Source organism: Hyperolius riggenbachi, chromosome 3 (assembly GCF_040937935.1).
Source record: "Hyperolius riggenbachi isolate aHypRig1 chromosome 3, aHypRig1.pri, whole genome shotgun sequence".
NCBI lineage: Eukaryota > Metazoa > Chordata > Amphibia > Anura > Hyperoliidae > Hyperolius > Hyperolius riggenbachi.
Genome location: NC_090648.1, coordinates 424,321,919 through 424,336,290, shown reverse-complemented (window position 1 = coordinate 424,336,290; position 14,372 = coordinate 424,321,919). Strand labels below are relative to the sequence as shown.

Here is a 14,372-nt window from a genome sequence, read left to right as displayed (position 1 = left end):
CTTTGTTCATTGTGCTCTGAGTTCCTGGATACTCCTCGATACCTGATACCTGTTACCTTGTTTCTGTTCTGATATCCTGTTGCTGAACCTGTATCCTGCCTTGACCTTGCTTTCTACCTTATCCCTGGTACCGTGCCTTTCTGATACCTGTTGCTGACCTCGTTCTCCGCTGACTCCATTGATCTGCCTGATTCCTTTTTACCGCGCTATTGTATATATTTGCTTTTTTGTACATATTTGTATATATCTCCTGCACACTGTTTGTAAATAGATAGATCACATGTGTCGAACTCCAGGCCAGGAGGGCCAGATTCATGCCAGTGTTTAGGATGGACTGAGAAAGAGAGGAATGTGTTCTACCTGATGGACCACACCTTTTCTGATTCAGAACCATCAATTCATTTGAGCTATGTCACAAATGTTTGAGGGCCTCAGCCCTCGTAGGACCAGTTTGACATACCTGAGATAGATAGATAGTCAGGGTTTTGGTTGTATGTGTGCACACTGTTTTGTTTGGTTTGTGGAAGATTCATATATTGTTTGCATATGGTTGCATCTTATTTGCATGATATAGTTTGTATTAAACACCTTTTTGCACACTTCAATCCCTGTTTCAGTGTCAATGTTTCTGCAAACTGTGGTCTTCCGTACAATACTTGTTTGTTCCGTAACACAACCTATACTGGAGGAGGCTACCTATACTGGGGGACACCTTTGCTATCTATACTGGGGATGGCTATCTATACTGGGTGGAAATCTTGGCTACCTATACAGAGGGCCTATACTTGGGGGACCCCATGGCTACTTATACAGAATGGGGCTTCCTATACAGTGGGGGGGGGGTCCGCTTTGGCTACCTATACTGGGGTTGGCTACCTATACTGTGGGCTATACTGGGGGAGGCTACCTATACTGGGGGTGGCTACCTATACTGGGGGAAGCTACCTATACTGGGGGAAGCTACCTATACCGGGGGGATAACTTATGTTATTACCTTAATATATTATGTGTCATTTGCGGTCACAAAAACCTTACTAGCACCCCTGTGCAGTCATTCTAGTCCACCTGCCATGTGAAGCCCCCATTGTGAAGCATTTCCCCTAGGCTGTAGCATATGTTGTCTCTGCAGAAATTCTGCCCTGTGCAGACAGATAAATACAGCTGCACTCAAGAATGATAAAGGTATTTCTCATGCAGGAGAGAAACTGGTGGAGTGCAAAGTGGGAAAGAAAGAAAATCGTCAGAGAATTCTTTAGGATCAAGAAAATATTATTCTTGTCTCATAGCTGAAACAAGTATTTTTTCACTTTTGTTTGCTGTATCACAGTGAATATTTACCTGCATGAGAGTTATGAGCACAGCCCAGTCTTCAACCGCAGACAGGGTTAATAAAAATGTTTAACATATTCTAGTTACAGAGTAATCTCTGGCAGTAATAGGGATAATCACAGCACAGGATAGACTAAGCAATACGCAAATAAGGAAGGGGTTGTCAACGTAATTGTTAGAGATAAGGAAACATTATGAGATGCCCAGGCACAGCCAAGGAAGACACAAATCAGAATAAGTAGCAACAGAAGGACAATAAGAAAGGACAACCTACCTTTATACACACAGATTGACAAAAGAAACACCTACAGAAGGTGGGAAAAGACAATGAAGAGACCTTGGATCTATTAAAGAAGGAAACAAGACTGGATGGAGATCAGAGACTACAAGCATAATCAGAAACTTGGAAAGAAACAGACCCACATGGCAAGAGAATCCAAGAGACTGCTTTGCTCCGCATGAAAGGAGACCTGCTAAGCTCAAATTGCTTTACAAAACAAATTGCTCTTTACCGTAAGTGCACATTAATAGCAATAAAAGTTTAAATATAGAAAAACACTATAAAATAGCACAGTAAGTAAAATACAGCACAAATGAGGAGCACGCAGCGAGTATAAGTCAGAGACAATTAATCTACAATGAATGTTCAAAGTTATTTTTTATTCTAAATAAAATATATTTTTAGAGTAAGCTCTGGTAGCAAAAGATAAAACTGCCTCCGTTTCGCAATTAAGGTCCAGCTAGAGTTTGTAGAAAAGGTTTTCAGAAAGACGCTCAGGTCTTTTTTTTCCACATAACTTTAGAAGGGATCTGTTCGTGTTTTGAAGGTCTGATTTTGGAAGACTCTATTCATTATTGAACTTTCTTTGGTGTGAAAAGGGAGACAAGTGACAAAAGTCTTGATACTCCATTTATAAAACACTTCTTGAAAAAACTTTATTGAAAAGGTGGCGCTGCTGGGGCACTTTCTTCTCTTCATCATTACATGGAATACACTTCTAAATTAATGTGTTTGACGATATTTGACGATTGCTAGACGCCTGCACAATTTAGAGAATTTTGAAGAGTGACTTCTTCTTGAACATTACAGCCCTGCTGCTCAATATCTTTTCTGCTATAAAACAGATCACACTTCCCATGCGTCATTGTTCAAACCCATTTTGAAGTATTTTGTTATATCATATTAGTCTTTCGCTACATTTTTTAGTCTTTGGTTTTGTTACATCTGAGTTTTGTGGAAGACAAGCTATGGATCTTATCGCTTTCTTGGACTGCGAGAGCTCAGCACCTTTCATACCTGATTGCAAGAAGGATCTAAAACCTGCGTTGTCGTATTCTATTGAGGAAATACTGAAAAAGCCTAGTTCTCAAAATGCCCTCAAAGGAAACGTTAGCATGGAATTCGCTCACAGCAAAGCATTGCAAGAGGTCACAGTAAATTCATCATCGCATAGTTGGCCTGTTGGTGAGTAAATAAGCAAAGTTTTTCCACTGCTCGAGTTTATTTAAGGGCCTATGGCAAAACTAAAGAAGGCTAAATGTATATAATTGTTCTGGGGGATAAAAACTGTGGTGACATAATGGAAAGTACTCTCGCTTTGCATACCAAGCTCAAATCTGAACCGGGACACTATCTGCATGGAGCTTGCATATTCCACCCATGTGTTTGTTAGTTTCCTCCAGGCACTCTGTTTCTGTTTTGGTACAAATCTGGGCCTGTGCAGAGTTACATGTTCTTCCCGTGTTTGTGTGGTTCTTCACCCACATTTCAAGACATTCCAAGAACATAGTGGTAAGTTAATTAGCCCCCCCCCACACACACACACACACACACACTCTGTAAGATAGGCCCTAGACAGCAATCACACTTGTGTCTATCGGAAAAGCAGACAGTGCCCCGCAAGAGTTTTCACACGATATGTGCATTTTGTGTGCATTTTATTGGATGCTCTAGTCCCTAAGGGTCCATTTGTACTGTGCCTGCATGCATCTTGTGGGACGCCCGCCAGCACTTGCTCTGATGCGAGAACTCATCCGAATTGCTCTAGCTGTGGGGTTTTATGTTGCATACCAATTTTTAAAAGTGTAATTTTTCTTACCCTGAAAGCTGCCATTGCATTTTATTCTAACTGCTTTTTATTATATATTAAAATCTTCTAATGAGTTGTTAGAACTGTGTGTGTGCCTAAAGCACAGACAGCTTCTCAGAAAGTGTTTTTTACTTGTTACACACAAATTTATCATCATTGGAATGTAAACAAAGATACTGTTATCTCCAGTTTGGATGCGGGCATTTGAAGCTGAATAGCAGGACACAGTGCTTTGTTAAACCATATCAGTGATGTTCTGCTAAAAAAAAAATCTGGGATAGTAGCTTTAAAGCTGTGAGGGATCTTTTACAGCAAAGTAGAAATGCTGACTTTTTGACCACTTTGTAAAGCACACCCAAAAGATTCTGTTTCCACAGTTGTCCCCATACAGATAAATAGGTTAGTATGAGTCCATAATAATGGTTACCAAGAGGACCTTGATACCAGGTGAAGCAGGGGAATGAAGGGTCCAAAATGTTAGGGATACCGCTTTTCTTTGAGAACTTTTTGGTTATTTTTGCTGGTTTGTTCCTTTTGGAATTTCCTCCTTAGGCATCACTCCGTTTAGCTATTCAATCATAATTGTACTCTGTGATATGCACCATCATTCTGGCTACCTTGAGTTGGTGATTATTGTCATTAGTTTCAAATGGTTTTATTGAAACAAGCATGCAGCAATTATGCATATTAACAGATTTATCCAACATTACAACAAAAATGACCCAATCTGATTGCCTTTGTGCTACATCCAGGGCCGGGCCGAGGCATAGGATGGAGAGGCTCCAGCCTCAGGGCGCAGTGTAGGAGGGGGAGCACAATTCATTCAGCTGTCATTCCTAATTGTGTATGAAGCAGAAAGAAATAAGAAAAGGGGATACATAGCAGTGACTGCAAGCCAGATAACTAGATATTAAGGTGTTGGGGAGGCCTTGTGGCCCTCTTAGTCTAATAGCAATCAGTGTGTGTGACAGCTGAGGTGGGAGGGATGGAGGGGCGCACTTTAGTGTCTCAGCCTTGGGTGCTGGAGGATCTTGTCCCTGCTCTGGCTACATCTACAGTATATGCCTATTACTATTGACTAAATGCTCAATAAAGTATTCAAATTAATTGACACAAAATATTTTAGGTGTGCTTTATTCTAATTAATCTTTTTTCAGTTGCATCTAACAAGCATGCAGCCAAGTTCGTAATTACTGAGGGAACGGTCCCTGCAGGCGCAGTGGAGGATGGACTGCAGGAAGTCCCACCTCTACCTCCCTCTAATAAAGTGCCCCACTACCTCTACAGCAGGGTTTTTTATGATCACACCTGTTATGGGTGGAGGTAATTTTGATGGCTTTGTTATAGGAGGAGGTCATATGGGGCAACCTGTTCTATGACCCTGGCAGAAGAGCTAGCACACCTTGAGGGTCACTAGAGGGGGATGGGAAAGGAGCAGAGCTACATATTTGTTCTAAATCAGAAACTCAGAAAGTATAAATGTCAGAGGACCAGCGCACCAGGTCAACAGCACGTTTTAACAGGGACCACAGACAGCAGCCTTAGTATTCTTCTCATTGCTTTAATGAGACTGAACATCAGAGATCTGTGTGTTAAGCCTTAGAAATTTGGTGGTAATGATGTTATCTGTTCACTGGGCTTCTCGGCTACATTTAGCATACAGCAGCGAGGTAATGGTCACCCCCAGGGGTTAAACACAGTAGTCTTTTCAATCACAACAGAGCCCCTCCAAAAACCGAGATCTTATGGACAAGTGCAGAATGTTCAATGCGTAGTTCTGTTGCTGCGGTTCACTGATTGATTCCCAGTCAGTCACATCTGCATTTTTGAATTTTGCTGCTTCTCTGCATAATTGCTATTCCTCACACCACGTCACAGAAAATACTTAAAGTCCAGGCAGAAACACAATTCAGAATATAAAATGTTGATCTGTTCATTAAGTGTCTTTTTTGGTCCACACAGTTCTAAATAATTACTTAAAGTGGACCTGAACTCTTATACAGGATAAAAGGAAAACGTAGAGAAATACACCCTGTATGCATTTAAAGCGTTTAATTCCCCATAATCTGTGACTAATCACAAGTTGTAATTTGATCCTTTAGCTGTGTCACCTGACTGCCATAGCAGAGATCTCATTTATAAACACAGGATGTTAACAATATGTCTGCTTCTATGAAAGCAGGAAGTAGACAAACTGCAGATTTATTGCAGGCTTTGTATCAGCTGTAACAAATAAGGTCTTGTTCACACTACAAGAGCTTTTTAACTACCTGAAGACCTCGTCACGCCAATGGGCGTGACCACATCGGCAGACCCAGGACCGCCTGACGCCAATTGGCGTGATGTCCGGGAGCTGGCTTGTGCAGGAGATCGCGGGCAGGCTCCGCCTTCAGGCTCCCATCGGCGATCGCCGCTCGGAGACTGTTATAAACGTCTATAAACATAGTACAGCACTGTGATCTACAGCAGTGCTGTACTGGGGACAGCCGTGTGACATGACTGTCCCCCTGTGGGACACAGGAGCGATCGGCAGTGATAGGCTGAAGCCGTACAGAAAGTTTGAGAGGGGCCCAATGTAAAACTCATACTAAGGTCTAAAGCAGGTGCGTAGCTAGAACCCAGCAGGTCCCCCAGCAAAGCTGAGCTGGCCTGTCCCACTGCAAAACCCCTACTTCCCTTCCCCCAGAGTAACCAAAGCATGGCAGCAGTGGCATACATTTACCTGTCAGTGGAAATAGCGATGCGTCCTCATTAATTCTCTCTTCAGCCGTTGCATACAGTGTAAGGGCCTTTTTCCAATAGCAATCGCAATCAGAAATGCCAGCGATTGAGATTTTTCATTAATTCTGTTATGCGATTGCTATTGCGATTTTTTATTTGCATTGCTTTATAACTCTAAAAATCGCTCCAGAAAGCGATTGCATTTGCGATTTCCAAATCGAATCACTATAGTGGAAAATACTTCTCGTGATTTCTATGATAAAGTACTGTATATAGGTAGAAAAAAACAACGTTTTGTAAAAAATAATACCTTTTAATGGCTAACTGATAGAGTTAAATTATGCAAGCTTTCTGGGATCTAAAAAGGTAAAAGGTATTCTTTTTTACAAAACGTTTTTTTTTCTACCTATATAATTTGTTTGGCTAACACGGTACAGAAACTTTTTTGCTACTATGATAAAGTAATAACCGTAGCGATTTAAAAATCACTTGCGATTTGCGAGTTTGCGATTCAGCTGTGCAATGGAAAAGGGCCCTAACTCCTTGTGACTCCCTGATGCACGTCACATGACATGCTGGGGCACAAGGTGTTACACTGTACAGTGTGGCTGAAGGGGGGAGTAAGGAGGATGTCGCTCACTCTGCTGACGGGTAATGTATGACGCTTCCGCTCTGCCCCCCCAAAACAACCAGGGCCCCTTAGTCCCCGGACCTCACTGCGACAGCATCAGTCGCATAGGCTATTGTTACACCCCTGGCCTTAAAGAGAACCAGAGACGAAGCACCCTCATGTATTTTATTACATTTATCAGTGGGAACATGACAGTAAACACCTACCCTGCTTTTAGTTTCATTGTTATCTGCTTAATTAGTCAATTAGCAGTTGTGATAAGAAGACTGGCTCAGTCTAGGTTTGACCTGGAATCATTATAGTTGAGTCACTCTTCTGTGGAGTCTTTTCAAGCCCAAGCCTGCCACCTCCTGGCTCAGATTTCCTGCTTTGCATACTGAGAGCTGTGATGACATAGGAGGGGCTGCTCCTGCTTAGAGAGAAGCTCTGTGGCTGCAATATGATCCCTGTGTGCTCTGTGTGCACTAGATACTGATGATGACTGCAGTTTCATTCCTATGAGAGACACTTCCTACAGGCAGCTGTACATCATAGCAAAATGAAAGCACACAGATAAAAGGCTGCAGCAGCCTTTCTCATATAGCCTAGATAGCAGCCTAGTCTCATATAGCCTAGACAGCACATCCAGAACAACTCATAACCCGGAAGGAGAAGGGATATGAGCCGGCGGCCATATTTGATTTTTCCTGGAGCAATAATGGATAAAAAACACTAAAAAAGGCACACCAGAGTGGCGAAATTATCAGGTAGAGCATTTATTCTTTACAAGCCATCAACGGATATGTTTATTTTGTGTGAAACGTTCATCTCTGGTTCCCTTTAAGCTCCTTAGCTATTCCACAGCTTTACAGAATTTGCATTGAGGTACACATTTAGGAGACACTGCTGATAAGATGCACAGTTCTGCTAGGAATAACTCTCTTCACCAATTTAGCATTGCGGTTTACTGCCCTGTTTAACCACTGAGCTGTTTTCCAGAAGCCTTCCTCTCTATTAATCCTGTATATCGCCCCCGTCCCATCCACTTCAGAAGCAAAATGTCAACCTCTAAAATCACTGCAACAACATTTAGCTCCCAGAAGACTCCTGGCTCCGCTACACAGCGCCATTTGTCATGCTCGTTGCCCTTTTGCAAACTTTTATGTCGACTCCATTTCAAACTTCGGAGGGCAAACTCGAGTTTCCCATTTCCGCTCAGATAGTCACTTAAACTGCCATAAAATCCCATCACTAATGTAGTGTAGTCTTCATTACATCTTATTTAATGAATCGTTTGTCCAGTAATTTCCATTATGATTTTAAGGCAAAGAAGAAAGAGACTATAATACCATCTGTGACATAAGTGCATTGGCTTGTAAATATTAATATTACTGTACAATGCATTAAGAATCCTAAATTATGCGAAGGGTACAGTTAAGCAAATCTGCCTGATTTACTGTACTTTGCCTAGAATTTTAGAAAGTTTTGGGAAAACACCTGAAACTGAAAAATTACTGCAAAATACTTTAGTACTGTATATAAAATGAGTTAAAGTGGACCTGAACACAGAACTTCCTCTCTGCTCTAAAAGATACGCAACAAAATAATAACCTTTAAAGGATATCCGAGGTGACGTGACATGATGAGATAGACATGAGTGTGTACAGTGCCTAGCAGGGCTGCTCATCAGGATTCCGGATATCCGGGTAACCCGGATATCCGAACTTTTTTACGCTATCCGATTCGGATTCCGGATTTTTTGAAAAAATCCGGCTACGTATCTGTGGATATTTGGGCGCATAACGCAGATATCCGCAGATATTGCGGTTATCCGGATCCGAAATACTGTAACTAAGGAGATTACATCCTGGAGCCAATCAGAGGGCTCCCAGCAGAAGCCCTAGCATCCAATCACAGAGGGGAACTCTGGCCAGCCCCACCTGACCTCATTGAGCCAATCAGAGGGCTCCCAGCCTAAACCCTGGAACCCAATCACAGAAAGGAACACTGGCCAGTCCCCCTGTATAATAAGGAGGGCTGTCATGATGAGACATATCGTCTTAGCTTGCTGAATGCTCACTGAGAGACATGCTCCAGTGCTGGTGGCCTACCAAGGGCTGTACACAGTTATAAACCAAAAGCTGTTCAGTGATTAACCCCTTCACTACTATCACTACACTATTGTTAAATCGTTAATTAGCTTGATTGATGTCATAGTGTGATAGTCAGAGTGTGCTCCAGCGCTGCTGGGCCTAGTAGCAAGGGCTGTACACAGTGATAAGCTGTTCAGTGATTAACCCCTTCACTACTATCACTACACTATTAGCCTGACTATTGCACAGACCAGGCCGGCTGCTGCCTGCTGGCCAGCTATTAGCCTTAGGTATAGGTTAGGTTAGGGATTAGGGGATAGGATTACTGTGTTATTGTGTAGTTAGTACTGTAGTACTGCAGTCAGTGTGCTAGTAGTTGTTAGAGTAGTAGTACTACTGTGTTAGCTTTCTACAAAACTGCTGTGCTGTGAGCAGTGGCAGTGTGACAGTTAGTGTGCACTAGTGTCTTCTCCTCTGCTGTCTGATTGTCACTCGGCACTTGGCATGTGTCACATGGCACTTGCCACGTGTCACTTGCCACGTGTCACTTGCCAAGTGTCACGTGGCACTTGCCACATGTCACTTGCCAAGTGTCACGTGGCACTTGGCACGTGTCACGTGCCAAGTGACACGTGGCAAGTGTCACGTGACACGTGCCAAGTGCCACGTGACAGGTGACACGTGCCACGTGACACGTGCCAAGTGCCACGTGACACGTGCTAAGTGCCAATTGCTACGTGCCACGTCCGGCATGCTCCTGGCACACATTACACCTGCTGCTGCTGCATTGCCCTGCTTCTGCTGCCTGTGCAGCTCCCACCGCCAGGCCAGTGTGCCACAGGCTACTGATACCACCTATATTTAACCCAAAACACAATTGCTGCGTAATTTTTTAGAGGTGTCTTGGCTGAAAACTGTCATGTCCCAGTTGTGCGGTTGGACTTTGGACACAATGTGGGCTGCACGACCGCTGTCTGGAACCTAGGCCTAATGTTAATTGACAGGCATTTTTTTTTTTTTTTTTGGTGGGGGATTTTAAGTCCCCACATCACCAATTAGTGTTCCCCGTTACAAAATAATGATGCTACATGCCTCATATACCCTAAAAAACGTTTTTGAAGCTAATGGAAACCCATCTTTAAATAAAAAAGTCAGATACTCACCAAATGAGAGGGAAGGCTCGGTTCTAATGAGCCTTCCCTCTCCTCTCCCAGTGCCCTCGGTTCTGCGCTGGCTCCCCCGTTCACATCCCCCGTCGAGGGGACTTTGGAAGTCTTTGGGAGCTGAGTCCTCCCGAAGACAGGCGGCTCCACACTGCGTATGCGCAAGTGCATCATAGAGGGCGCTCGCGCGAATGCAGTGTAGAGCGGCCCGTCTTCGGGAGCACTCGGGCTCCAGAAGCATTTCCGAAGCCTCCCTTCGGCCGGGAAACAGCGGTATTTGACCGAAACGGTCAAATACCGGTACGGGGGTGCCAGCGCAACAGCGGGACCGGGAGAGGAGAGGTAAAGCTCTATGGGACCCAGAGCCTCCCTCTCCTTAGGTGAGTATCTGACTTTTTTTTTTTTAATATGAGTTCCCATTCACTTTAAAGCAATTTAAAGGCCACCTCCGTTTGTCGCAGTATTACAATGTGCACCTGGCACACACACAGGTGTGTTGGGCCTGTGTAACGATCGGTGTCAGCACACAGAGAGAATCTGATTATTGGTGATCTGCAGTATCACCAAGAATACAGATATATACTTGATTATTGATGATCTGCAGAATCACCAATAATACAAGTATAACTAACCTCTGGACACCTATATAGTGTGAGTGTTTGGTGCAACAGTAATGACTTTGAGTGGGACCACCCGAGGAGCAGGTGGTCCTTGGCAGTATGAGAAATACCTCCCTCTGGGAAGTGCGAAGACCTTCCAACAGCCTGAGACTTCCAAAGGGGTGGAGCCCCAGGCTGAATAGCAGGAAGGCCCTGTGGCTAAGTAACACCTAGAAGGTGGGTGTCACAAGCAGGACTGGAGACTAATCTCTCAATGGAGAGGGATAGCTCGCAAGGTCGGGCAGGCTAGCTCGACAACACACGGGCAGATAAGGTACAGAGACAGAAGGCTGATTCGGTAACCAGGGACAGGCAGGGTTGGCAACAGGTAATCAGATATGCGTAGGTACCGAATCAGAAAGCAGAAGGATAGTCAGGAAAGCAATAGGTCATAACAGATATCAAACAATGCCTAGTCTTGGGTGTGAGGTCCGTGGTCTCAACACCCTGGAACTAATCTGAAGTATAACACAATGGTAACACAGTATCCCTAGTCTTGGGTGTGAGGTCCATGGTCTCAACACCCTGGAACTAGTCTGAAGTATAACACAATGGTAACACAGTGTCCCTAGTCTTGGGTGTGAGGTCCGTGGTCTCAACACCCTGGAACTAGTCTGAAGTATAACACAATGGTAACACAGTGTCCCTAGTCTTGGGTGTGAGGTCCGTGGTCTCAACACCCTGGAACTAGTCTGAAGTATAACACAATGGTAACACAGTGTCCCTAGTCTTGGGTGTGAGGTCCGTGGTCTCAACACCCTGGAACTAGTCTGAAGTATAAGACAATAGTAACACAGAAGTAATCTGGCTCAGTGTGAATTCCCAGGTCCTCCTGGTTCTAACACACTGTGGGATCTGACTATGGTCTGAGTGCTTTCACGTACATGTTCGCAACGGCAGACAACTTGAGACTGACCAGCAATAACTATATATAGAGCGGCGCTCCCCGGCGCCACCCATCGCTGATCAACCAATAGCCACTCGCTCTGAGATCAGCTGACCAACCTGGTCAGCTGATCCCTCCTCGTTTGTCATAAAGGTTCTGCCTCTCAGCGCGCGCACGCGAGCGTATTCCTCAATCTGTGTGCACTAACGGGCCCAGCCACATCAGACGCACGCTGCCGTGTGCAAACCGCCGAGCTGGACGCGGAACCAGCCGCCTCGCTGCCAGTCCGCGCGGCGGCTTTTCCGCAATCTATTACAGCCTGGCAGTGGCACACACAGTAGGAATTACCAAGGCTGTCTATGCAACACAAGCGTCAGTGGGACACACACAAAAAAAAAATACATCACAAGAACAAGATTAGCTCTCAAAAGAGCTGTTGAGGGGTCCTTTTTTTAGCAATAAGAATCAGCAAGGAGCAAGCTAAGAAGCCTACAAGAGCCTAACTAACCTTTCCCTATGAGAGTCTGCAGCAGCTTTCCCTTCTGTAATTAATGCAGGCACACAAGTGAGTCCAATGCCTGATGCTGCCTGCCTTTTATAAGGAGGGGGGGGGGGGCTCCAGGAGGGAGTGTAGCCTGATTGGCTACAATGTGCCTGCTGACTGTGATGTAGAGGGTCAAAGTTGACCCTCATGATGCACTATGGGGGCAAACCGAACTTCTGGAAAAGTTTGCGTTTGCAGGCAAACGCAAACCACCGAACTTCGCCGGGAACCGTTCGGGCCATCTCTAATCCCAGACTGGAGTGCAGATAATTCACTATGTAATAAAAACTTGTAGTATACTGTAACATGATATATATACTGTATACACACACACACACACACAAACATATATATAAACACATATTAGTGTATGTGTGTGTGTGAGTGTATATAGATATAGATATACAAACATTACTTCATGGTTAGTGGCCATGTTTTTTGTTTGTAAACACTGCCTAAAACAGACGATTAAAAGCCAGGTTCGCGACGGGGAGCAGTGGAAACGGCAAAGAGGGATCCAGGAGATCACAGTGACTCGATTGGTATGCTTTTTATTGTACAAATTGGACAGTACAGATTATCTTTAAAGGAAAACATGTCTTTGTTACATCTGATACAAATCCTAAAATCTCCATTGTTTCTACTTCCTTTTTTTATGGAAGCAGACATATTGTTAACATCCTGTGCTTTCAAATGAGCTTATCTGCCTTATCTGGCATGGCAGTCAGGTGACACAGGGGATGGATCAAATTACAGGTGTGATTAGGCACAGATGAGGGAAAACTAGACAGGCTAAACTCTCTAAATACATACAAGGTGTCTATGTTTTCCTTCTGTTCTGAGTTCAGGTCCAATGTAACAACACTTTAAAGGGGCATTGTGGTTGATGTGTTACCATTGTGTAACGAATGCGGAATCGTCTCCGTGGTCAGCGCACCAGACGTGCGCTGACGCGGCGGATTTCCTCCACAAGCGTATAATTGAGGACACCCAGGCTAGGTGCTATGCACCTGCAGAGGGAAATTCCTGTCGGCAGGTGGAGCTGTGGAGTGCAGAGGAACCGCTCCTCTGCCCTACCACACATGCCAGACAGGAATTGTACGAAGGGAAGAAACGCAATCGCAAGAGAAGCGATTGAGAGTGAGCACAGAGACAGATTGTGTGCATGTGCATAAAACTTGTCGCCAACCCGCGACTGTGCACACACCACAGCAGATAAGAAGCAGGAACGCGATCGCGAGAGGTGCGATCGCCAGACGTGACACAAGGCTACAGCAAGGCGGAGCACGAGAGTAGCAAAGGCACAGAAAATCATACAATGAGGAGATATGGAAAATAACAAACGCTAGCTAACCGCGAACACTGCACTCATTCGCAACAGTGCACGCGGTTATGCGCGGACTCCACGTGATAAGCACAATAGAGATAAGCACGCCTAACTAACCATCGACAGACAAACATGAAACAGAGGACGCGAACGCTTGCTTAACGGTTACCTCACCGAGCCTCCAGCAAGCGTCCGTAGCAGACAAGACAGACACACGAAAACAGGGACAAGCGAGAGACAGGATCCACAGCACCAGCGAGAAGCGAGTGAGATCCAGGTACAGAGTAGCAGAACAGAAGGATCCACAGCACTAGCGAAAAGTGGCCAGCGTGATCCCAGGAGACAGAACAGAAGGATCCACAGCGCCAGCAAAAAGTGCCTAGCGCAATCCCAGGAGACAGAACATAAGGATCCACAGCGCTAGCGAAAAGTGGCTAGCGCGATCCCAGGAGACAGAACAGAAGAGATAGCTGGTAGCAACTGCTGCACCAGCTATACTCCAAGAACAGAGATCAGAACCATTTCCTGTCGACCACCGCTGGGTCAGGACAACAGCAACAGAACAAACAAACAGATAAACAATCCTAACTGCACTTAGGGAATCTGCCTAGCACAGTTTCCAGGAATACTCTAAGCTGATCTTCAAACCAAGAGCATGGCTGACACTCTCTAGGAGTGTGTACTACAAACCCTGAAGAAATGACCAGCAAAGGACTGTGGGTAATCCCAACCTTTATACTGCCAGTCATCACAGGAGGCAGGTAGGAGATTTGCATAACGAATGTATGCAAATTCCTCAGCAGCAAGCTGCAGAACTGACAAAAGGTCTCTCTTAAAGAGACCTGCAGAATGCAGACGTGAACAGTGGTCAAAACGCTGCCTGTCTGCACAGGCAGCTGAGCAGATTCTTCCTTTACACATTGTAAAGGATAAAGTACCGGTATTATTAT

General features: G+C 44.7%; 1 protein-coding gene across 8 annotated transcripts in view; it reads left to right on the top strand.

Moving 5' to 3' along the window:
* The window catches only part of LOC137564137 (intestine-specific homeobox-like), a 974,377-nt gene that overhangs the window by 881,808 nt on the left and 78,197 nt on the right, over positions 1-14,372 (top strand). The window contains exon 1 of one of the 8 annotated variants that reach the window (XM_068277564.1): positions 1,548-2,794. The exons of 6 other annotated variants lie outside the window; for them this stretch is intronic. In XM_068277564.1, coding sequence (XP_068133665.1) covers positions 2,578-2,794 — 217 coding nt within the window. In that variant the 5' untranslated portion in view covers positions 1,548-2,577. Of the gene's footprint in view, positions 1-1,547; positions 2,795-14,372 lie in introns of those variants that run through there. One more of the 8 variants, XM_068277565.1, reaches the window with a different exon arrangement.